The following is a 21,561-nucleotide window of genomic DNA, read 5'->3' on the forward strand; positions in this document are numbered from 1 at the left end:
TCTGCCTGGGGTCCCCCGTGGGGCTCTAGGGACGGCCACGCCTGTTTGGGGCTCGCCCGTGCCAGGCCCCGAGGACAGGCCGCGCTCACACGGGTGTGCTCACCTCCAGGCGGGCGAGGCCCGTGAGGAGAGGCCTGGCTTGTCCCTGAGGGTCTCGGGCCTCGAGCAGCCAAGTTCCCGCCGGGCTGACCGGGCCCCAGTCGCTGGGTGCAGCCGCTCGGCTGGGCTCCAGTCCAAGGAAAGTCCCCTGAGAACTGGAGAAATGGGGGGGTCTTGTCCAAGTCCAGGGCCCTGCATCCCGGCCAGCGGCTGCCCTCAGCTGCAGGAGCTGCTGACCAGCCTGGGAGGGAGGCCCCGCATGGGGACGGGGGGGGGGGGGGGGGGGGGGGGGGGCGGGGGCGGGGGCCTGCAGACACCGGACACGATGCTCATGTCATGCTGAGAGAGTTGACACCGGGGTCACCTGGCACGGCTTAAAACGCCAGCTCCTTAGCGTCCAAGCGTTTTAAAGACATGAAGCAACGTGGGAAAGTGACACGCCGGCGGGCCGGGGTCGGGGCGCGGGCCCTGGAGGTCGTGGCGCACCCTGTGGCAGATGCCGGCGCGGCCCGCGGGGAAAGCCAAAAATTCTCCCCTTTGGAAGTCGGGGCTCCAGACGTCCGGCTCTGGGGACGTTGGGCTGCTCGGCGCTCGCATCCTCAGCCCAGCCCCGCGGGCCCCCGCGTCGATTTCAGCGGTGTCTCTCGGTGACGGACATAACTAAAGCTTAAAAGTCATCTTTACGTCCACGGCTCGAGGGACAGGACTGCGGTTCTGAGACGACGCCGGCCTGATTCTCACGGTTTTATACCGAGAAAAGCTCTGAGAACGAAGCTATTAAACTAACGCGTGCAGCCTACACTCCACGCTGCCTGCACGTTCACGAAGCAAGCCCGTGTTTCCCACGTGTCAGGTCGGCACGTCGGGGAGGAGGTCATGAAACCCCTGCTGTTTCCCACGCTGCACGTGGAGCCAGGGCCTCGGCTCAGGCTTCCCTCCCGCCCGGCAGCCAGCTCTGGACCCGAGTGTGCGGAGCGGCCCCTTCGGCCACCCGGGCGGCTGGTCCTGGCCGTCACGGCCACCTTCTTGGGCCAGGACTGTCCCCACCTCGCGTGGAGCAGGCGGTGCTTGTGCCTGGCACTTACGTGGAAACCGCTGTGCCTTGACGACAGTCACCCCGTCACGTCCCAGCAGAGCCCTTCTCCGGCGGAGGGGCGGCTGTGCCCACGAAGCTGCACCGAGAGACTAAGTGACCCGGGCCTCGCCGGGACACGGCCCACGTGGCTGCTCGACGCCAACCCCACGAGCGCCCCGGGGACACGCGCTGCAGGCGGACCCCCAGCTGGCTGTCCAGAGCGTTGCTGGCTCTGGCACCTGGACCCACACCCTGTGAGGACGGAGCCACAGAGCGCCACGGGGCAGAGGCCTGGCCGCGGGGACCAGGTGAGTGCAGACACCACAGCCTGTTCTCGGGCCACAGGAGGGGAACCTGGTGCAGCCAATGCCAAGAGTGACCCACAAACTGCCCCCCAGCCCCTCCCCAGCACAGCCCCCACGGGCCAGGAGGGCTGGTGGTGAGCAAGGCTCAGGATTGCGTGCTGTCGGGTGAAAACGCTGGAGTGGGTGGGAACCTTCCTTTCCAGCCTGGCCCCCCCCCCCAGCCCCATCTCCCCCCCCAACCCTGTCTCCCCCATCTCCCCCAGACCCATCTCCCCCCTCAGCCCCATCTCCCCCCCAGCCCTGTCTCCCCCATCTCCCCTCAGCCCCATCTCCCCCCTCAGTCCCATCTCCCCCCCAGCCCTGTCTCCCCCCAGCCCCGTCTCCCCCATCTCCCCCCAGCCCCATCTCCCCCCCCAACCCCGTCTCCCCCATCTCCCCCCAGACCCATCTCCCCCTCAGTCCCATCTCCCTCCCCAGCCCTGTCTCCCCCCAGCCCCGTCTCCCCCATCTCCCCCCTCAGTCCCATCTCCCCCCCACCCAGCCCTGTCTCCCCCCAGCCCCGTCTCCCCCATCTCCCCCCTCAGTCCCATCTCCCCCCAACCCAGCCCTGTCTCCCCCCAGCCCCGGCCAATGTTTGTCGAGTAACACAGTCCAGCAAACACTGAGGACAGAGGAGGGGGTATTTGCTGTCATAGCCGTGGGGGAGCCAGGCCCCTGCGGGTGGGGATCCCATGGGAGTGGCTCTGAACCCCACACTCGGCTCCACACACCCCATGCCTGGTGGGGCCTGGGTGAGGCCAGGCCCCCTGGGAGCAAAGCACCGCAGGCCCCTGGGCTGGGAGAGGCCGCATTGGCTCAGACCCGCTACCCTAGGCGGACCCACGTGCCCACCATCCCTGCGCCTGCGTCCTGCCCGCCCCCGCATGCCCAGCTGGGCCCGTCACGCAGGACCCCCCTGAGCTCAGAGGACCAGACAGGGGGGGTCTTACTGTCTGGAGACCAGAGGGAGGCCGGACCCAGGGAGGGGGTGGGAAGTGGGGGTAGAGCAGGGTGGTCAGGAAGGGTTGGAGGTGAGATGCCTCATTTGTTTCAAGGACAGACCCGACCTCCTCCTTACGCCCCGTGGGGGGTCAAGACCACAGCCCAGAGTGGGGGTTCACCAGGAACCAAGAGGTCACTGATTGGATTCCTGGTCAGGGTACATGCCCGAGTTGCGGGCTCAGTCCTCAGGAGGGGGCATGCAGGAGGCAGCTGATCAATGATGTTTCTCTCATTGGTGTTTCTTTCTCTCTATCCCTCTCCCTTCCTCTTTCTCTAAAAATCAATAAAAAATGTCTCCAACCCAGCCTCGAGTGTGTGCGAGATCAGCACCCCTCACTGACCCTGACGGGACCCCAGAACTCACTTCAGCCATCAGAGGACAGGAGGGGTGCAACAATGGATGGGGTGCAGGACCGTCAGGCACAGGCCTGCGGCCAGTGAAGGGGGATGCGGAGGGTGAAGACAGGAGCGAGAGGAGGTTGCAGCGGTAACATAAACGTGACCATCGCGCATTCCTGCAACGCCAAGAACGAGCTGCTGAATGACGCGTTAGGTGAAACAGGAAGTCGTCGTAAGGGAAATCTTAAAAATCCCAGCACCTCGGGAAATGAAACTGCACACGTCGTGTGACACGGCTGTGGCTCCAGACACACGGTGCGACGCCCAGAGAAGCAGGCGCAGGACAGAGGAGGCTTGCCCGCCAGGACGACAGCCCGTCGCCCATAGACCCGGGAACGGTACCCGCGATGGGTGCGTGTGCGTGTCTGCACAGCAAATTCCTGCTAAGTTACAGGAGGACCGTCACGTCCTCGAGGGAGTGAAACGGGAGCCCTGAGAGGCGCCGGCTGGTTCACTGTCTCCAGGCAGCGTGGTTTTGTACGGACCAACTGCTTTACCGCGTCCTCCAACCGCAGCTCCTGGGCGCGAGGGACAGAGACTGACCTCCTGACCGGACAGCCCCAGGGACCTGCCCGAGCGGAGCTGAGCGGAGGGGCCTCTGCGGGGCTGGACTGGAGGGAAGGGCGGGCTGACTTGGGAGGCGGCCTCAGGGACAAGCCCCCCGTTGGGCCTGAGAGGGGACCTGGGTGGCATCCTGGTCCCGGCTGGGTCGTCACGTGTGGGCCCCTCTCTAGGGCCTCTGCCCTCGGGTGGGCCAGGGCTTCTGTGCCCCGGGCAGGGGCTGTGCTTCACCCTGCACAGGTGCTGTGGGTGGTCCTGTGAGGACCCCGCTCCTTCCATGTGCCAAGGCTAACCCTTCGGGACATCCTGGGGGACTTTGTCCTCTTCCATCCAACTGCCACCGATCCATTCTCTCTCCCCTCCCTCCCCCTCCCACACTCTCCGAGAAGCCATGGGGGGAAATACCCTCCGTGAGGATTAACGTAACGACAACAAACCCACCAGGAGCGCCGGAGGTCGTCCTCCCGGAGTGACCTGCACAGCCTCCCTGGCGCCCGGGGGTGCCCCCTGTTCAGGGAAACCCGCAGGGGAACCCAGCCACATTTCCCACAATCCTCGGCCTGCACACGGCGCACTGGGAGGCTGTGCCCGTCCCTGCCGCAGCCTGCCCAGCGCCCAGCTCCGCTCGCTCTCCTGGAGACGCCCTGCTGTTTCCCGGAACCTCCACCTAATCCGCGCAGACACAGGTGAAAGGAGGGACTCGCTGCCAAGAAAGTCATGCTTCTTTCTTGCCCGTGGCCTCCGTTCCCGCGACTCCAGTGACTTCCCATAACCGCGGTTCCTTGCATCTGGGACTTGGGGCGGCGCCTCCCGCCCCCCTGGGCCCTCACCCCCTCGCCTCCGCCTCCGCAGCGCGGCTCCGCCCTGGAGCCTCCCGTTTTCCTCCCGGTCCCGGCCAGCGGCTGCCGGACATCGAGGAGGCGCCGGCCGGACGGGAGCAGGTGAGGGGCGCTCGGGCGGGAGGGGGGCTCGGAGGACGGGACGGGGCTCCGAGTTTGGAGGGGTTCCCTGGACTCTGGATCGCCGAAGAGCGCGCGCGGGACTCGCCTCGCCGCCAAGACGGGACTCGCCTCTTGCCGCCCAGACGGGACTCGCCTCTTGCCGCCGAGACGGGACTCGCCTCACCGCCAAGACGGGGCTCCCAGTGCCAGACCTGTCGGTCCGCGGTGGGGGGGTGAGGGTGCCCGCCCTGGAGCAGAGAGGACGGAGCTGCGAGTCGCTGTGGCCCGGCTCTGGGTGGGGGGCACACACCTGCACCCACACTGGTGCACACGCACGCATGGGCACTCCTGGGGGTGCGCACTCACGCGTGGACCCCCCCGCACGCACACACAGCACCTACACTCACAAACGTCGGTAAAACAGCAGTGAACCGCCTGCACTGCCCTGACCAAGGTGTGCGTGGACTGTGCGGGGAGGGGGCTGTGCTTCCGGCCACGGGAACTAGGGTGGCAGCCAGGCAGTGGGGACAGTCCGGCGAAGGCTGTGGGGAGTTGGTTTGCCGGGCCCAGACGGGGGACCGGCCTCCCCAGTTGGGGTCCCTCCCAAATACCCCCCGGAACATGCTCACACCACAAAGTGACATTCAGAGGTGGCTGCGCGCTGCGCCCGAGCGCATTTCTTCCTAATAAATCCCGTCAGGGCGGGAAGTCCCCCTCGCAGGCTGGCGCCCCAGCTCCCTCCTCCCCTGGCCCCTTCCCGCCAGGGCCGCAGGCCCCTAGCAGCTGGTCTCAGCCCGAGGAGGTGCCCCGGCCACCTTCAGTGCCGCCGCGGGGTCTCCCCAGCCCCTGCGCTCCGTTCTGAGGCCCGAGCCCCCAGACCAACAGCGCAGGCCCAGGCCAGTCCCTGCTTCCCACCCTCCGGGGCTCACCTGCTCCCAGGGGGACACCCTCGCCGTGCGGGTCCCCGGGGCGGGAGTCACTGCGAGGGGCCGCTGGGACAGGCGCAGGCTGGTGGCCCGCCTCAGAGCCGCCCGCCCGCCCCTGCCGCCGGCTCCAGGAGGCCTGGTGGGTCTCAGGCCGTCCGTGTGCGGCCGGTAGGGACACACCTGGGTGGCACAGTGGTTTGGGCCGAATGCCAGGCGCTGGCCAAGATGCAGAGCTGGCTCTCCATGCCACCCAGCGTGACGGGCTGAGCAGGCTGTGGCGCCTGCCCAAGGTGGTTTCCGTTTCGGGGCAGAGCGGTGTGTCAGGATGTCTCTCTACCCAGACGCTGCGGTCATGCGGGGCCGCGGGAGGGCTGGGAGAGTGGCCGCGGGCGGCCAGGGCCTCGGGCGGCAGGAAGAGCACCTGGCGAGGCAGACGCCTCCCCGAGGACACCCCGCCTCAGCGGGAGACTCGCCTCCCGGGCCATCCTTCCGGAGGGGTCACGCCCACAGGGACTCCAGGTGGAGGGAGGGGCCGTGCACACCAGCACGTCGGGGGCCACAGGGGCGTCTCCAGGGAGAGGCTCCAGGAGATAGTGATGTTTAAGACTGAGTCCACGTAAAACACTGTTAGGGTTCGGGGTCTTAGGTGCCATGAAAACCGAGCAGGCTGGGGACCGGGAGGCGGGCAGGGCCTGGAGGCGGCGGGCGGACAAAATGCCCGACAGCAAAGGTGGCCAAGCCGGGCAGCGAGGCCCCGTCCCCCATGGCCTCTGGAGTTCACTCTCTTCTTCTTCTTTTTTCAATATTTCTTTATTGATGTCAGAGAGGAAGGGAGGGGGGAGATGGAAACATCAGTGATGAGAGAGAATCATTGTTCGGCTGCCTCCTGCTCGCCCCCACTGGGGATCGAGCCCGCAACCCGGGCATGTGCCCTGGACTGGAATTGAACCCGGGACCCTTCAGTCCGCAGGCCGAGCTCTATCCCCTGAGCCACACTGGCCCGGCTCCCTCTTCCGTATGTGACACAGGCCTGGCTGCCTCTCTTTCGCTTTCCTTTCACTTGTCAACACACTCGCCCTGCCGAAGTCCACCTGTGCCGTCAGCCTGTGGCACGCAGACAGCTCCGCCAGGTCACTCACCTCATCCTGGTGCTCGGTCCAGGGGAGTTAAGGCTGATCTTTGACCTGCCCAGCTCAGCTGAGGTGGCCCGCCCCCTGTGCTGGGTGCCCGAGTGGGCGTGGGTGGGGTCGGGGCTGCAGAGCGATCATGGAGGGCTGCACGGAAGAGGTGGCTCAGCCGACGGAGTCCCCTGACCCCGCCGGAGCTCCCAGGCCTGGGGTTGTGAGACGGCCCCTCTGTCCACTCCCTCAGCCAGCATTTGGGAAAGGTGGCCTGGAGCGTGAAATACGGGAGTTTATCAGGAAGGATGAGCACTGACACGTCGGGAGAAGGTGTGGAGAGGAAGGTCCCGAGGGGGTTCTCCTCCCTGACTCCGAAGACCTGGCCTCCCCTGCCAGGGGAGCGCCCACCTCCTGCTGGGTCCCCAGGCCATGGGGGGCGGGGGGGGGGAGCGCAGGTCTGGGCAGTGCCGCTGGACTCGCGACGGCTGTGCCGGGCACTCACCCGCACCCGCGTGTGGGGTGGCCGCGGGCTCCTCTAGCTTTGGTTCCCTGAGGACACCGGCCCAGGCTCCGGTCTGCCTTCCCCTCCTCTGCGGGGTGGAGTGGGCAGGCCCTGGGGAGCGTGTCTGCACCTGAGCAACGGGTCAGCGTGGCCCACCTCCTCCGCCCCTGGAGTCTGGGTCAGCAGGACCCGCGTCCGACTCCCCAGCCAGTGTGGGGCCAAAGGCTCTGTCAGGGTCCCCGGAGGTGTCAGGGCCGAGGAGCCCTCCACTGTCTGAGGCACAGAAGAGGTGCCCGAGGCGAGGGCTTCCCCGGAGACACCCGGGGCTGGGGGAGGGGGGGCTGCAGGGGCTCAGGGCCTCAGAGGCCCCACAGCCTGTTCTTGAGCAGAAGGAGGCTGGGCCGGAGGGGAGAGCAGGTGCAGGTGTCCTGCCTCACCTGTGGGCCTGCGCCAGTGCTGCCCGGGCACGGGCAGGACGGTCCCTCAGCTGGCGCCAGGGCTCCGGCCAGCGGTGCAGGTAAGACCGCCAGGATCAGCAAGGCCTGTGGGCACAGCAGCGTCATGTTCTAAGTCAGACCTTCCTGGTGTGAGAACAGTGCTCTGCCCTGGCTGGGTAGCTCAGTTGGTTAGCACATCGTCCCGATTTGCCACGGTTGTGGGTTCGATCCCTGTCAGGGCACGTTCAGGTATGTGGGTTCGATCCCTGTCAGGGCACAGACAGGTTGTGGGTTCGATCCATGTCAGGGCACAGACAGGTTGTGGGTTCGATCCATGTCAAGGCACAGACAGGTTGTGGGTTCGATCCATGTCAGGGCACGCACAGGTTGTGGGTTCGATCCATGTCAGGGCACAGACAGGTTGTGGGTTCGATCCCTGCCAGGGCACAGACAGGTTGTGGGTTCGATCCCGGTCAGGGCACAGACAGGTTGCAGGTCGATCCCTGGTCAGGGCACAGACAGGTTGTGGGTTCGATCCCTGTCAGGGCACAGACAGGTTGTGGGTTCGATCCCTGTCAGGGCACAGACAGGTTGTGGGTTCGATCCCTGTCAGGGCACAGACAGGTTGTGGGTTCGATCCCTGTCAGGGCACAGACAGGTTGTGGGTTCGATCCCTGTCAGGGCACGTTCAGGTTGCGGGTTCAATCCCGGTCAGGGCACAGACAGGTTGTAGGTCGATCCCAGTCGGGGCACAGACAAGAATCGGCCAAGGGCGCTCTCCCTCTGGGAGCCGCGGGCCCTTCCTTCCTCGCTCCCCCTCCAGAGCGAACAGGAAGAAGAAGCAGAGCACCAGCCATGAAGGATCGCAGAAACAAGCGGGCACCAAGCTGGGGCCTCCCCCCTCCCTCTCTCTCAGATCAGCACATTAACAAACAAACAAACAAACAAACAATCCACGCAAAACCCGAGGGCCCCGAGCCGAGGGGCTTCTGGGAAACGGGAAACTCTGAGGCCGTGAAAAGATGGGCGTCTGCCGGGGCTGGGAGGGACAGGGGCTGTCAGGGCAGAGAACCGTGCAGGAGGCCGCCGTGCTGGACAGCGCACAGCCCAGGACTGACCCCTGGCACCCTCCGTGGACTTTAGTCCATGATCATGTGTCCGTGCGGCTCACACTCTGGCAGCACAGATGCTAACACGCTATCACGAGACGCTCCTGAGGGAACGGGGCGGGGGGGGGGGCGGCCGGCGGGGGGGCGCTCAGGGAATCCTCTGACAAAACCAATGGTCTACGACCCCCTCTGCCCTGCCTGCCCCCCGAAAGGCTTCTTTTTATCAAAGGGTCAACAAATGGACTGACAAGCAATTTTAAAGCACTTTTATTTATTTATTTATTTATATATTTTTAAAATATATTTTATTGATTTTTTACAGAGAGGAAGGGAGAGGGATAGAGAGTTAGAAACATCGATCAGCTGCCTCCTGCACACCTCCCACTGGGGATGTGCCCGCAACCAAGGTACATGCCCTTGACCGGAATTGAACCCGGGACCCTTCAGTCCGCAGGCCGACGCTCTATCCACTGAGCCAAACCGGTTTCGGCTATTTATTTATTTTTAAAACATATTTGTGTGGATGTCAGAGAGGAAGGGAGAGGGAGAGATGGAAACATCCGTGATGAGAGAGAATCATTGTTCGGCTGCCTCCTGCCCGCCCCCTCCTGGGGATGGAGCCCGCCACCGGGACCTGTGCCCCGACCAGGAATGGAACCCTGACCTCCCGGTTCATAGGTCGGCGCTCAGCCACGGAGCCACCCGGCCGGGCTGCCAATCATTCTTAGCACTCAGGGTGAATGTCACCTTCCCCGTGGCCACATGGGCCCCTTGTTCCAAAGGAAGTGGAGCCGGCGCTGCCACAGCTGCGATTCCTCGGGAAAAAGCTTCCGGTCCATACAAGCAAATCCGGCAAGTGAGCCGAATGTCCGGGCACCCAGCACTGGGACGCGGGAGGGGCATGGGCCGGGCGTCCACGGTGGGCAGGGTGGTGCCAGACCAGGGCCCCTCTGAGGCTGAGCGTCCCCATCGCCCGCCCCCACCCCCCCCACCCCGGCACTTTGCGAGCTTTATTCTTGAACCACAAGGGTGAACCCCAGGATGAAGCAGGGACACTCCTCTGTCTGACAGCGAGAGGCGCGGGGAGGGGGACGGCTGCTTGGGGCAGGGGTAGGTGCTGGCCTCGGCACCATGGTCAGGAGCCTGGCCTGCCTGCCCCGGCCCCTGCAGCCCTGTGGCCCACGGCTTCCCTTCCTCCAGGGAGGACCAATGAGGACTCGGGTCCTGCTGGCCACGTAGACCTCAGCACCCCTCCTGTCCCCACGATGCCCCCCTGGGCCCTCCTGCTCATGCTCATCTCCATCTCCCAGGGCGCTGGGGCAGGAGGTGAGTCCAACCTCTCTCTCTCTCTCTCTCTCTCTCTCTCTCTCTCTCTCTCTCTCGGGGGTGGGGTGGGGCGGGGGGGGGGGAGCAGAGCACACCCAGGCCGGCGCAGGCCCAGGGGCTGACCGTGGCCCCAGGGAGGGCTGTGGGTGAACGTGCTGAGGCCCCGTCTGGCCACGTGTGAATGTCCCCCCACAGACTGGGACCACCCCGCCTGCACGGAGGGCGTGGTGTCGGTGACCAGGGGGGCGCCCGCCGAGATGACCTGCAACATCTCCAACCCCTTCAGCAAGGTCAGCGTCTGCCTGCGGGGCCCCGGCCAGAGGCACTGCTGGCCCGTCTCCACCCAGGCGGCCCCGGGGTGCTCTTCTGGGGGCGGGTGGCGGCTCTGTGTTCAGGGACGCTCGGCGAAGATGGTGACAGAGGAAGCCCGGGACAGCCAAGCTGGGCAGTACATGTGGACCCTCGTGGGGCGCCAGACAGAGCAAGAATTCACCACCCTGAACGTTTCAGGTGAGGGGCGGGGCCTCGACTCCCCCCAGACCTGGGGAGGCCCTCCCGTCCCGTCCCCGCAGTCGCTGCGATTTCTCTCCATGTCCAGTGCCCCCCGGACACCGTCCACCGGGGACCGGGGCCTCCTGTCCAACCACCCACCCTTGTCCCCTTGCTCCTTAAGACCCACCCACTTTGGTTCACTGAGAAAATGGAACCAATCAGCTGAGACCACCCCAACCCCTCGCCTCTCCCTGACCTCTGTGCCCCCCTGTGACCTCCTGGAACACCAGACCCCTCAGTTCCCGGGGCCACCCTTGCGCTCGGACACCCTTCCCGGTCCTGTCCGCCCAGGAGCACTGCCCCCTCGGCCCCTAAGTCCCCCCACCGCCCCGCCCCTCTTCCTTTGCTCAGCACTGAAGTCTCCACAGCCCCTCCCCCTTCCGCGGCCTGAGGGGGCGCTGGAGGGGCATGGGCCCTGGGGGGCAGTGAGCCCAGCCCTGGTGGGACTCCTGAACCCAGGGCTCCTGGCACCTGGGCGGGTGGGGAGGTGGGGCTGCCTCAGGCCAGCCCCTAGGGGCCCCCTGACCACCCTTATCTCCCTGCAGAGCCTCCAGAGCAGCCCTCCACGCCCTCCTGGGGTATGTGTCCTTCTCCAGAGCTGCAGGGGGGGAGCCCCGGCCCCCCACGGGCACCTGGGCACCCCGTTCCCTGCACACTGTCTGTCCCTGGGCTTCTGGTAGGGGTGCTGTCCCCCTGGGTGTGTTCCAGGTGGCCGTGGCCACCCCGATTCCTGCTGCCATAGGGACTCAGGACCCCCTGTCCTCGGCCCAGGACCCGCCCCCGGGGCGGCTGCACGTGGCCCTCCTCCTGGTCCCCATGCTGCTCTGCGTCCTGGCACAGGGAGGCCCACAGTTCTAGGGCAGGAACCTTGGTCGCCCATGACGTTCAGTTCCCGTAGGTACAAGGCCCACCCCTGGCCTGTGGGCTGGCGGGGAGGGAGGGAGTACAGGGTCTCAGAGGACTCCCCCGGCTGCGGGCCCCCCGCTTTGTCCCCAGGACACCCTAGAGGGCAGTATGGGGCTGGACTTCCATGAGACCCAGGACATGTGGCACACGTGTGTCTGCATGTGCCTGAGCATGCACAGCCCCATCGCTCACGCCCCCCCCCCCCTGCAGGTGCGTAGGTCGGTGCCCATCCGGAGGGTGAGCAGGCCCACCTGGCACCCGGCATCCAGCCCCTGAACCCACCCCCCAAGGCTGCCGACCCCCCAGCAGCGGAGGCTCCTTGTGCCCCCGCCCCGGTCCGGTGGACAGACGGGTGCCTGAGGCGCAGAGGGAGGCAGGACCCGCCCGTCCTGTGGGCTGGCAGAGACCTGGCCGTGTGCAGGGGCCTTCAGCGAGGGAGCTCCGGGCCCACCCAGGCGGTCCCTCACGCCAGAGCCAGGGCTCAGCCTGCGCCACCTCCCGCCCTCTTGGCTCCTCTCCCACCACCCAAAACGTGAACCTCTCCAGCTCCAAAGCCCTTTCCCTAAGGCAGGGGTGGGCAAACTTTTTGACTCGAGGGCCACAATGGGTTCTTAAACTGGACCGGAGGGCCGGAACAAAAGCATGGATGGAGTGTTTGTGTGAACCAATATAAATTCAAAGTAAACATCATTACATAAAAGGGTACGGTCTTTTTTTTTTTTATTTCAATAGTTTTATTCATTTCAAACATTTTAACAAGAAGAATGTAAACACTAATTATTATCATTTGAAACTTCAAAAAATGGAGGAATCATAGCACAATAACATACCTTATATTGAAGATGGCAAAGGCAAAATAAAATTGCCTAACAAAGGAAAGGTACAAAAGCTTTTCAAATTAAACTTAAATATAATAAAATAATTTAAAACTAAAACGAATAGAAAAGAACAAAATGTGTAAACAGTAAATTAAACATTTTCTTTAGTGCAACTTCCAAATTATGCCCGGGACGTAGATGTAGATGGCCAAGTAGACTGGGTTGAAAGGTTTTTGGTCTTTAAAACATCAGCTTCAGTGGGAACAGTGTTGTTGGTCTCCTTTTTAGCTAATGCTCTGATCCTGTGCTCTCCAGGGGCGTGTCTCCCTACATCACCATGATAACGTGTCTCCGCATTCCCAGGGTGATGTCCGGGGACGCGTCCGCGGGCATTCCAAGGAGCCTCTGGAAGATGGAGAGGTTGTTCCTTCTACTGAATGGGGATATAAATCCGGATATAAATCCGCCCACTCAGAAGAAGGAGCTGCGGCCGTGTTTCCCGACGTTGCCATGTTAACACTGCTGTTGGCAAAGGAGCGGAGGGGAGAGCAAGAGAACCCTCCGCTCTTTCGGCTCCACGGGCCGGATAGAACAGCCGAACGGGCCGGATCCGGCCCGCGGGCCGTAGTTTGCCCACGGCTGCCCTAAGGGGACCAGCCCCTCCGCACCCCTCTTTCCCAGGCGAGGGAGGGGGCTCCTTCTGGGGACCGGCTGTGCCTCCAGCTTGCTCCAGGTTTGGTCTGCAGTTGATCTTGGGCCTACTCTTTGCCTGACTCTGAGCAAGAATAAGTTTTGGGGACCCTCCTGCCGGCAGGGCAGTCGCTAGGCCAAGATGGAGTGGTCAGAGGCCCAAGATGCTGTGTGCCCACCTCCACCACGAGGGGGCGCACGTCTCTCTGGAAAGAGGTGGGCAGGTCGCTGCTGGCCTTAGCCGTGGGCCCCACCGCTCCCCCCTCTGCCCTGTCTGCTGGCCCTTCCCCACCCCAAAAACACTATGCCACACGCCTTCATCATCACCACCAGGCCACTGGACGGAGTCCATCTTTACCAAGTTCCTCAGAGCTTTTCCTGCAAGTAGTGTATCTAGTGCTTTGAAAAACATCCCTAAAGCTAACTTTTTCAAAAATATATTTTTATTGATTTCAGAGAGGAAGGGAGAGGGAGAGAGCGAGAGAAACATCAACGATGAGAGAGACTCATGGATTGACTGTCTCCTGCACACCCCCCACTGGGGTTGGAGCCTGCAACCAGGGCCTGTGCCCAGACCAGGAATCCAGCCCTGACTTCTGATTCACCAGTCACCGCTCAGCCCCTGAGCCACCCCAGCTGGGCCCGAAGGCTAACGCTTAAAGTGCATAAAATAACGTGATGGGCGAACCGTCCAGTGATCAGGGAAATACATGTTTTGTAAAAGGAAAAAGACGTAAAAAGTAAAAGAAGCCGCTTCGTGCCGGAGAGCCTCACCCTCTCAGGCACCAGGGAGGCGGGCTCTGGACGTGCTGGTGGCCCCTCCCCACGGCGACCAGGACCCTGTTCCCCGCGGCTTCACAGGCGCCAGGGCCCAGAACCCTCGGGGGCTAAGATAGGTTCGGCCACTGCAGGGCCTGGTGGTGCCACCGCCGGGGGCATGGCTGGCCGCAGGCACGGGGGCAGGGCACCGAGGCCCCTGCTCTGGGGCCGCAGAAAGGTACGCTTTTCCGCCGGCCGAAGCAGACCGAGCATGGCTGCCTTTCGGGAACTCAAAGGTCCCCTGAGCCCCGGCCGGTTTTCTCAGCGGCTAGAGCACCGGTTGGTTGCTGACCGAAGGGTCTCGGGTTTGGTTCCCGGTCAAGGGCAGGGGCACGTCCCTGGGGTGCGGGTCCGGTCCAGGCCCGGTCGGGGCACATGTGGGAGGCAACCAATCGATGGGTCTCTCTCACATCGATGTTTCTCTCTCTCCCCCTCCCCCCTCCCTCCCTCTCTCTCCCTCAAAATCCATGGAAAAAGCATCCTAGGGTGAGGATTGACAACAAAAAGCAAAACAAAACAAAAAAGTCATTTTAATCTTGAGGTGATGGTGGGGGCCCCGCGCACCCAGCGGGACACGTGAGAAGAGCCCCGTCTGGGTCTGTGCGTGGCCTGTCCGCTGGGTCTGTGTTCCCAGGCCTTCCCTGCGGGACAGCGAGCCTGCCCCACCCCCTCCAGCCCCACTGAGGTTTCTAGGATTAAGTGAGGGCCTCGTAGATGGCCCAGAGGACCGGGGACACCTCCTGGCCTGGGCCCCCTCCCGCTGTCTCCAGTGCCCTGATGTGCCCTGAGGAGGTGCAGCCGGGGGAGGGGCCAGGACAACCCACCACCCTGAGGGCACTCAGCAGGACAGTGGGGGAGCAGGGGGCCACCCCCCCAGCCTGGGCCTCAGGTTCCTGTCCATTCAGGGCACTGCCTCCAGGAAGCCCTCCGAGGCCCCACCACCTCCACCCCCCTCGCTGCCAGCCTCCTGCCCCGCCCACACCCCGGAAGTGACCTTTCATTGGGCCTGGGGGCGGCACCTCCGAGGCGCTGGCACACAGCTGGGTCTTGGCCTGGGAGAGTTCCTTTTGCTGCCCCTGGGGCCCTGCCTTGCCCCTGCCCCTGGGCCGGTGGGCAGGATGGCAAGGAGCGTGGCCCCCGGGCTGCCTCTGCTCCCCGTGCTCCTGGTGCTGGCCGCCGCCGCCCCCCCGCCTGCTGGAGGTAAGGCCTGACCAGTCCCCTTGGGCTCAGCTCCCCTCTGCCGCCTGCTCTGCTGCCAGGGACGCTCCTTCCCACAAGGGGTGGTCGGATGGAGCCTGCCCTTCCCTCTGGGCTGGTCACAGAACGCGGGCACCTGAACAGGGGCTGCGGCCCTGAGTGGCCTGGCGCGGCGTCCGTCCTGTGTCCTCCCTCCCTGCCGGGGTCCTTCCACAGGGAGCCAGCGCCCCGTCAGAGGGACTGCCATTTAGCTTTTTTTCTTTTTAGTGTATGTGCTTGTTGATGTCAGAGAGGAAGGGGGAGGGAGAGAGAAACATCCATGATGAGAGAGGATCACTGATCGGCGGCCTCCTGCACGCCCTGCACGGGGGCTCGGGCCCACAACCCGGGCACGTGTCCCAACCGGGAATGGAACTGTGACCTCCTGGCTCCTTTGTGGACGCTCACCCACTCGGGAAGTTCTGCAGCAGGACCGGGAGACCAGTTACCCCGAGGGGCGGGGGTGGGCGTAGCAGGCACAACCCCTTGTGCCCCCAAAAGTGGCAGGATTTGACCGAGACGCTGAGGCTTGGATCCCATTAGAAGGTTGTGTTGTCCCAGGCGGGGCTCACGCTCCAAAAGGTTGCGGCCTGATTCCCGGTCCGTGCAGGTGCAGGAGGCAGCCGGTCCGTGCTTCTCCCTCTCCAGCTATCCTGGGGACTGTCATTAAATTAAAAATGTTTAAGTTTATTGATTGACTTGAGAGAGAGCGAAACATGGACTCGCTGTTCCGCTTATGCACTGGTTGATTCTTGTATGTGCCCTGCCCTGCGATTGAACTCGGAACCTTGACGTACCAGGGCGACTCTGTGGTCAGCAGAGCTACCGGCCGGGCCCTGGGCTGCCGTTTGAGAGAGAGACGGTGGAGAGCCAGGGAGGGGTCAGGGCCGCCCAGCAAAGGGCCGGCTGCTCCGGAAGGAAGAAACCCCAGCTCCAGCTGCCCCTGCCCAACCCTGGCGGTGGGGAGAGGGCGCAGGCCGCCTGGCCCCTCGGGGCCCCCAGGGACCCTTCAGAACCCAGAACATCCCCCTCCCCCCGACCCCGTGCTGGCGCCTGGAGCAGCTTCAGGCTCCCACAAGGGGCCCCCTTCCTGCCACCGTCCCCTGCAGAGAGAGGGGCCTGCCCCTCGGCCAGGCCGGCGGTGACAGTGGCGGGTCCTCCCTGCAGAGGTCTGGCAGTCCCCCCTCTACACAGTCACCCCAGCGGGGGGCTCCATCAACATCACCTGCTCCATCCACGTGAACGGGACCCTGCTCGGGGTCCACCTGAGGCAAGGTTACCCGCCAAAGATGCGCGAGGTGACATACTACGATGGCGCGAGCGCCCCCACCGTGGATGAGCAGTTCGAGGGCCGCGTCGTCTTCTCGGGGCCCAAGGACAACCTGACCGTCACCATGCAGCGCCTGCGGCCGGACGACACGGGCGCCTACTTCTGCGAGGCCATCACGGAGGAGGGCAAGGGCTGGGGCGCCGGCACCACGGTGGTGGTGACAGGTAGTCAGCGCCCACCCTCGGGGCCACTCCCCGCCCCGCCGCCCAGACCGGCTCTCCCTGCCCCTCCGGGGCCCCTTCCCTCCAGCTTCAGCCCGCCTCCTCCAGGGAGCCTCCTGGATTTCACCCCCCCACCTGGGAGCCCCCCTCCGCCCTTCCCCCCCCCCCCCACCTGCACCCTGAAGACTCTCATGGATTCTCCCCACTTCTTCCCAGACACACTGTCCCCAGCGGCCAACACCTGCCCCGGGACTCAGCTGACCCACTTCACCGTCCCCGTGGCCGTGGCCCTGGGCTGCTTCCTGGTCATGCTGGGCCTGGCCGCCACGTGTGTGCTGAGGAGGAGGCAGGTCAGTGTGCCCCTCGCCGTCACGGTCTCCGCAAGCCGGCCGCCCCGGAGCAGGGAGGGGAGAAAAGGGGCTACCTGTGCCCTCCATCGGGGTGCCTGGGGGCTCCCAGGACCAAAGTGGGAGCGGAACCCCAGAACTGGGTCCGCCAGGAGCCCTAAGGACTCAGGGCACAGGATGCTCAGGGGCTGGGCCGGGTCCTGGTCAGACGTCTAAGGGGTGAAGCCCATGTATGACCCAGTGTGCATGCGTGTGAGCATGTGTGTGTGTGCGGAGCGTGACATCGCTGTGTGAGCCTGTGTGGACCTGTCCGAGGTGGGAGTGGACGAGGAGGTGGTCACCTGGGCCCCTGATGCCAGCCCAGGCCCCGTTCTCCCTGACACGGTCCCTGGGGGCAAGGTCACAGCCATCCTACACACCCCTCCCCCCTCCCCCACTGCCCGCAGAGACAGGCTTTCCCTTGCAGATCAGGAACGCATGCTCGCCGCGGGACAGGAGCACGATGTGTGTGGTCTACGAAGACATGTCCTGCAGCCGCCAGAACACCATCTCCGTCCCCCACCACAACCCGTGAGCCGGGCCCCGGGCCTCTGCCCCCCGCTGCTCCTGGCGCCTCCTCCAGGAAGCTCTCGTGCCTGCCTCGCACCCTCAAGGCTGCCCCGCTCACCCCCCGTGGACTGCCCCTGGCCCCCGGGAGCCGCCGGAGACCAAGCCGCCCTTCCCCTCACACGGACCAGCTGGGGTCCGGGCAGCGGGCACGCCTGGCGGTGGGCCGTGTGCTGAGCCACCTGCCTGACCCAGGCTTGCCAGACGTAAAGGGCTTCTCTTCTCCTCCCGTCGACTCCAGTGTCCGCCCTCAACCAGACCCGGGCCCCTCGGGACTCGGGGAAGCCGCCTCACAAACAGCGAGGAGGCCGAGTCCGCAGGAAACGGGGATCTCGGGTCCGAGCAGCCAGGGCCGGGGCTCAGCTCCCAGAGGGAAGGGCTGGCGAAGGGAACGGTGTGAAATCACAGATGCAGAGTCGGGCACGGCAGCAAGTTGGGCCCTTGCAGGAGCAACCGATCGATGTTTCTCTCCTCCTCCCCCTCCTCCCCCTCCTCCTCCTCCTCCTCCTCCCCCTCCTCCTCCTCCTCCTCCTCCTCCTCCTCCTCCTCCTCCTCCTCCTCCTCCTCCTCCTCCTCTCTTCCACTCTCTCTGAAAATCAATGGGAAAATATCCTCTGGTGAGGATTGACCAAGAAATAAAATAAAAGCATCACACCTTTAGAGTCCTGGAAATAATGTTTTTAAATTGATTGACACAATCATTTGTTTTCTGCTACATAATTTCACTGCCTCCTCTCTGGTTGCACAGAGCCCCCCCCCCTCCCCACCTTTCCTGGGCCACCCGGCCACCAGGAGGGGGACACAGGCACCCCTCCATCCGCCCTCCGCCCCGCACCACGGGGCTGGCCCAGAGCAGTGGGGTGCACCTGGTGTGTCTGGCGACCTCCAAGGGTGCAGGGAGGCGGGGGGGCAGAGGGGCTCAGGATCGGGGTGGGAAGCACACCTACTCTGGGAGGTCAGGAGCCCTGTGACCCCACCAGGCGGCAGCTGTTCCTGCGACTGAGGACAAGGGTGGCCGTGGGCAGGGAGTCCGCCCTGGATGGAGTTGGGGAGAGATGGAGGCGGGGGGCCCATGAGAACCACCAGTTCTGGATGCCCTGGCGGACCCACAGGGGTTGAGGCTGACAATGTAAGAAACATCCAGACCGGTACGAGTTTTCGAGCTTATTGGAGCCAAATTGATGACAGCTGCCGGAAGCAAGGTCTCCACGGACTGAGGACATGGGCCCGGGACGGGGCGTACGTTCGGCACCATATCTCCTACGTCAGATTCGAGGGCGGAGACGGACGGGGGCTCCCTGGAGCCCGCTGGTGAGGTCAGGGCGGTGGGAGAGAGCAGGGAGGGGAGACCTCTGGGGTGGATGAAAAGTAAAATAGAGCCCTAGCCGGTTTGGCTCGGTGGACAGAGCGCCGGCCGGCCTATGGACTGAAGGGTTCCGGGTTCGAGTTCCGGTCAAGGGCAGGTACCTTGATTGCATGTGCGGGAGGCAACCCATCGCTATGTCTCTCTCTCTCTCTCCCATCGATGTCTCCCTGTCTCTCCCGTCCCTTCCACTCTCTCTAAAATTCAGTGGGAAAATACCCCCAGGTGAGGATTAACAACAACAGAAAAGTAAAATGAAGAGGGAAATGCTTCTCTGATGTTGGCGGCTATCGGACAGTTAGCAATGAGCACGCAGAGCCCATGGAGATGGTGTTCGGGAACGAGATGATGGCCAGGCTCCGTGGTCCCGTCCTGGGCAGCGGTGTGTCCTATGGCCTGGAAGAGGGTCCCTCGGGCGGAAGGTGTGGCATCTGTCGAGGGAGACACCGGCCTCCCGCATGATCCCTTTCAGGGAAGAGGTTGTCCGTTCAGACCACCCTATGTGGTTGCTTTGGTCTCTGAGTTGGAAAGGCCGCTCGGAGGCCTCTCCTGAACCTGTGAGGTTGAGTTCACGGCCCCTTTCTTGTCCACAAGGCCCACGCCAAGGCCGGCCGGGCTGGGCTAGGGGAGGAGTGCAGCCCTCGCCTTAGGGTGTGGGAGCCCAGATGTCCTGGGAGGAGAAGGGCCTCGGGCCACGCTCAGACTGTCTGGGGGCCCCACCTGCCCCTGCGGGCAAGTCGGCAGCCCCTCCCCCAGGCCTCTGCTCCCAGGCACCTGTCTGCCTCACCACGGAGGAAGCGAGGAGGTTTCCTGAGGCTGCGGTGCGGCTGGGCCGCGGGCTGCAGTTGGGGTGCAGGAGAAGGCTGCTGGGCCTGCAGCACCCCCCAACTTCTCACGCCCCCACTGGCTTGACATCCGCCCCGGCTTCGCTCAGCTTTGCAGCCCCATCCTCCCCAGCCCCGGCCCCCCATCACTCCCCCAGCCCGTTCTGCCCACAATCACACAAGCTTGGACCACATCCTGAGTTCTGTGTCTCTCACACTGGAGCATAGTAATCCCCCTTTGGAAACTACTCCGTTATTCTTGGTCCCTTATTCTGTACGTCGACTCTGTTATTTTTATTTTTTATTTTTAAAATATATTTTATTGATATTTCACAGAGAGGAAGGGAGAGGATATTTCACAGAGAGGAAGGGAGAGGGATAGAGAGCTAGAAACATCAATGAGAGAGAAACATCGATCAGCTGCCTCCTGCACACCTCCCACTGAGGATGTGCCCGCAACCAAGGTACATGCCCTTGACCGGAATCGAACCCGGGACCCTTCAGTCCGCAGGCCGACGCTCTATCCACTGAGCCACACCGGTTTCGGCGACTCTGTTATTTTTAGACTGTAAAATAACTTTGTTTTTTGCTTGAATAGAAAAGATAAACTTAATTGTCTGTCCTTGCAAGCTAGCCATCTAACTGACACGCGGATATTGATGCCACGTATAGATATGATCTGTACTCAAGGTTACACCTGGTCTGTAAAAATAACTTGCACGGGGACCTCAGGAAGATATAGGAAGAGAATGCTTCCTCCTTGGGGTGTTCAGAATTTGACGGGTAATCTGCTCGGAACCTGCGCGCAATAAAGATGACTCCTGCCGAAACCGGTGTGGCTCAGTGGATAGAGCGTCGGCCTGCGGACCGAAGGGTCCCAGGTTCGATTCCGGTCAAGGGCACGTACCTTGGTTGCGGGCACATCCCCAGTAGGAGGTGTGCAGGAGGCAGCTGATGGATGTTTCTCTCTCATCGATGTTTCTAACTCTCTTTCCCTCTCCCTTCCTCTCTGTAAAAAATCAATAAAATAGCCAGAACCGGTTTGGCTCAGTGGATAGAGCGTCAGCCTGCGGACTGAGGGGTCCCGGGTTCGATTCCGGTCAAGGGCATGTAGCTTGGTTGCGGGCACATCCCCAGTGGGGGGTGTGCAAGAGGCAGCTGATCGATGTTTCTCTCTCATTGATGTTTCTGACTCTCTATCCCTCTTCCTTCCTCTCTGTAAAAAATCAATAAAATATATTAAAAAAAAAAATAAGAGATATTTTCTAAAAAAAAAAAAAAAAAAAAAAAAAAAAATCAATAAAATATATTAAAAAAAAAAAAAAAAGATGACTCCGAACGCATTGGCTCATTAGGCGTCTTGTCCAGCTCGCTGATTTGCGATACAACAACGCCGTAAGTCAGGCAGCCAGTGGATAAGTCACCCTGGACTTCCACGACCACAGCCACCTGCAGGCCCGGCCAAGCTCAAGTCCCAGCCTCAGGCTCAGCCTGGTCCCTCGGGTCCCTCGTGCACTCGGCCCCGCCCTGGGCCCTGCCACAGCCTCACTGCCTCCCCCACCCTGGGCGCTTCTCCCCGCCTCGCCTGGGGCCCGGGCCTCGGAGCCAGCCCACCCACCTGCCATGTCTCTTTCTGCCCCTCCTCCTCCTGCCCTGTCTCCTGGTGGAGGGAGTCCCTTTGCAGATTCTCGGATCACCCCGTGGGGGGGTGGGCAGCATTCTGGGCCTCCCAGAGCCCCCCTGGTCTCCCGGGGGACACATTGGTCACAGGCAGGGGTCCTCCCTGCTAAGAGGACACCCCTCAGCCTGGGGCTCCCACAGCTCCTCACCCCACCAAGCCCCTCCCTGTCCCTCCGGCTCAAGCTGCTGGCTTCCCTGATCATTGAATGCATTTAGTCCTCACAAAGCCACAGGCCCTGCAGCCCCTTTAGCAAAACCGAACCGGAGCCCAGCCGGCATGGCTCATGGTTATGCATCGACCCAGGAACCAGGAGGTCAGGGTTCGATTCCCCATCAGGGCACAGGCCCGGGTGGCGGGCTCCATCCCCAGTGTGGGGCGTGCAGGAG

At 63.4% G+C, this 21,561-nt stretch overlaps 2 protein-coding genes across 2 annotated transcripts; both read left to right on the forward strand.

The window, feature by feature from the left end:
* Positions 1-4,289: 4,289 nt before the first annotated feature.
* On the forward strand, positions 4,290-11,997 carry SECTM1 (secreted and transmembrane 1). Its single transcript, XM_080681254.1, has 7 exons — positions 4,290-4,421; positions 9,299-9,372; positions 9,717-9,842; positions 10,038-10,352; positions 10,940-10,972; positions 11,137-11,288; positions 11,511-11,997. The coding sequence occupies exons 3-6, from the start codon at positions 9,782-9,784 to the stop codon at positions 11,250-11,252; spliced, it is 525 nt and encodes a 174-aa protein (XP_080537380.1). The 5' UTR covers positions 4,290-4,421; positions 9,299-9,372; positions 9,717-9,781; the 3' UTR covers positions 11,253-11,288; positions 11,511-11,997.
* A 2,748-nt stretch (positions 11,998-14,745) lies between these two features.
* Positions 14,746-17,275, forward strand: CD7 (CD7 molecule; the record flags this gene model as incomplete). Its single annotated transcript, XM_080680856.1, has 4 exons — positions 14,746-14,827; positions 16,031-16,357; positions 16,571-16,704; positions 17,168-17,275. The coding sequence occupies 4 exons, from the start codon at positions 14,746-14,748 to the stop codon at positions 17,273-17,275; spliced, it is 651 nt and encodes a 216-aa protein (XP_080536982.1).
* Between the last annotated feature and the right edge of the window lie 4,286 nt (positions 17,276-21,561).

This window comes from Plecotus auritus, assembly GCF_963455305.1.
Source record: "Plecotus auritus genome assembly, chromosome: 7".
NCBI lineage: Eukaryota > Metazoa > Chordata > Mammalia > Chiroptera > Vespertilionidae > Plecotus > Plecotus auritus.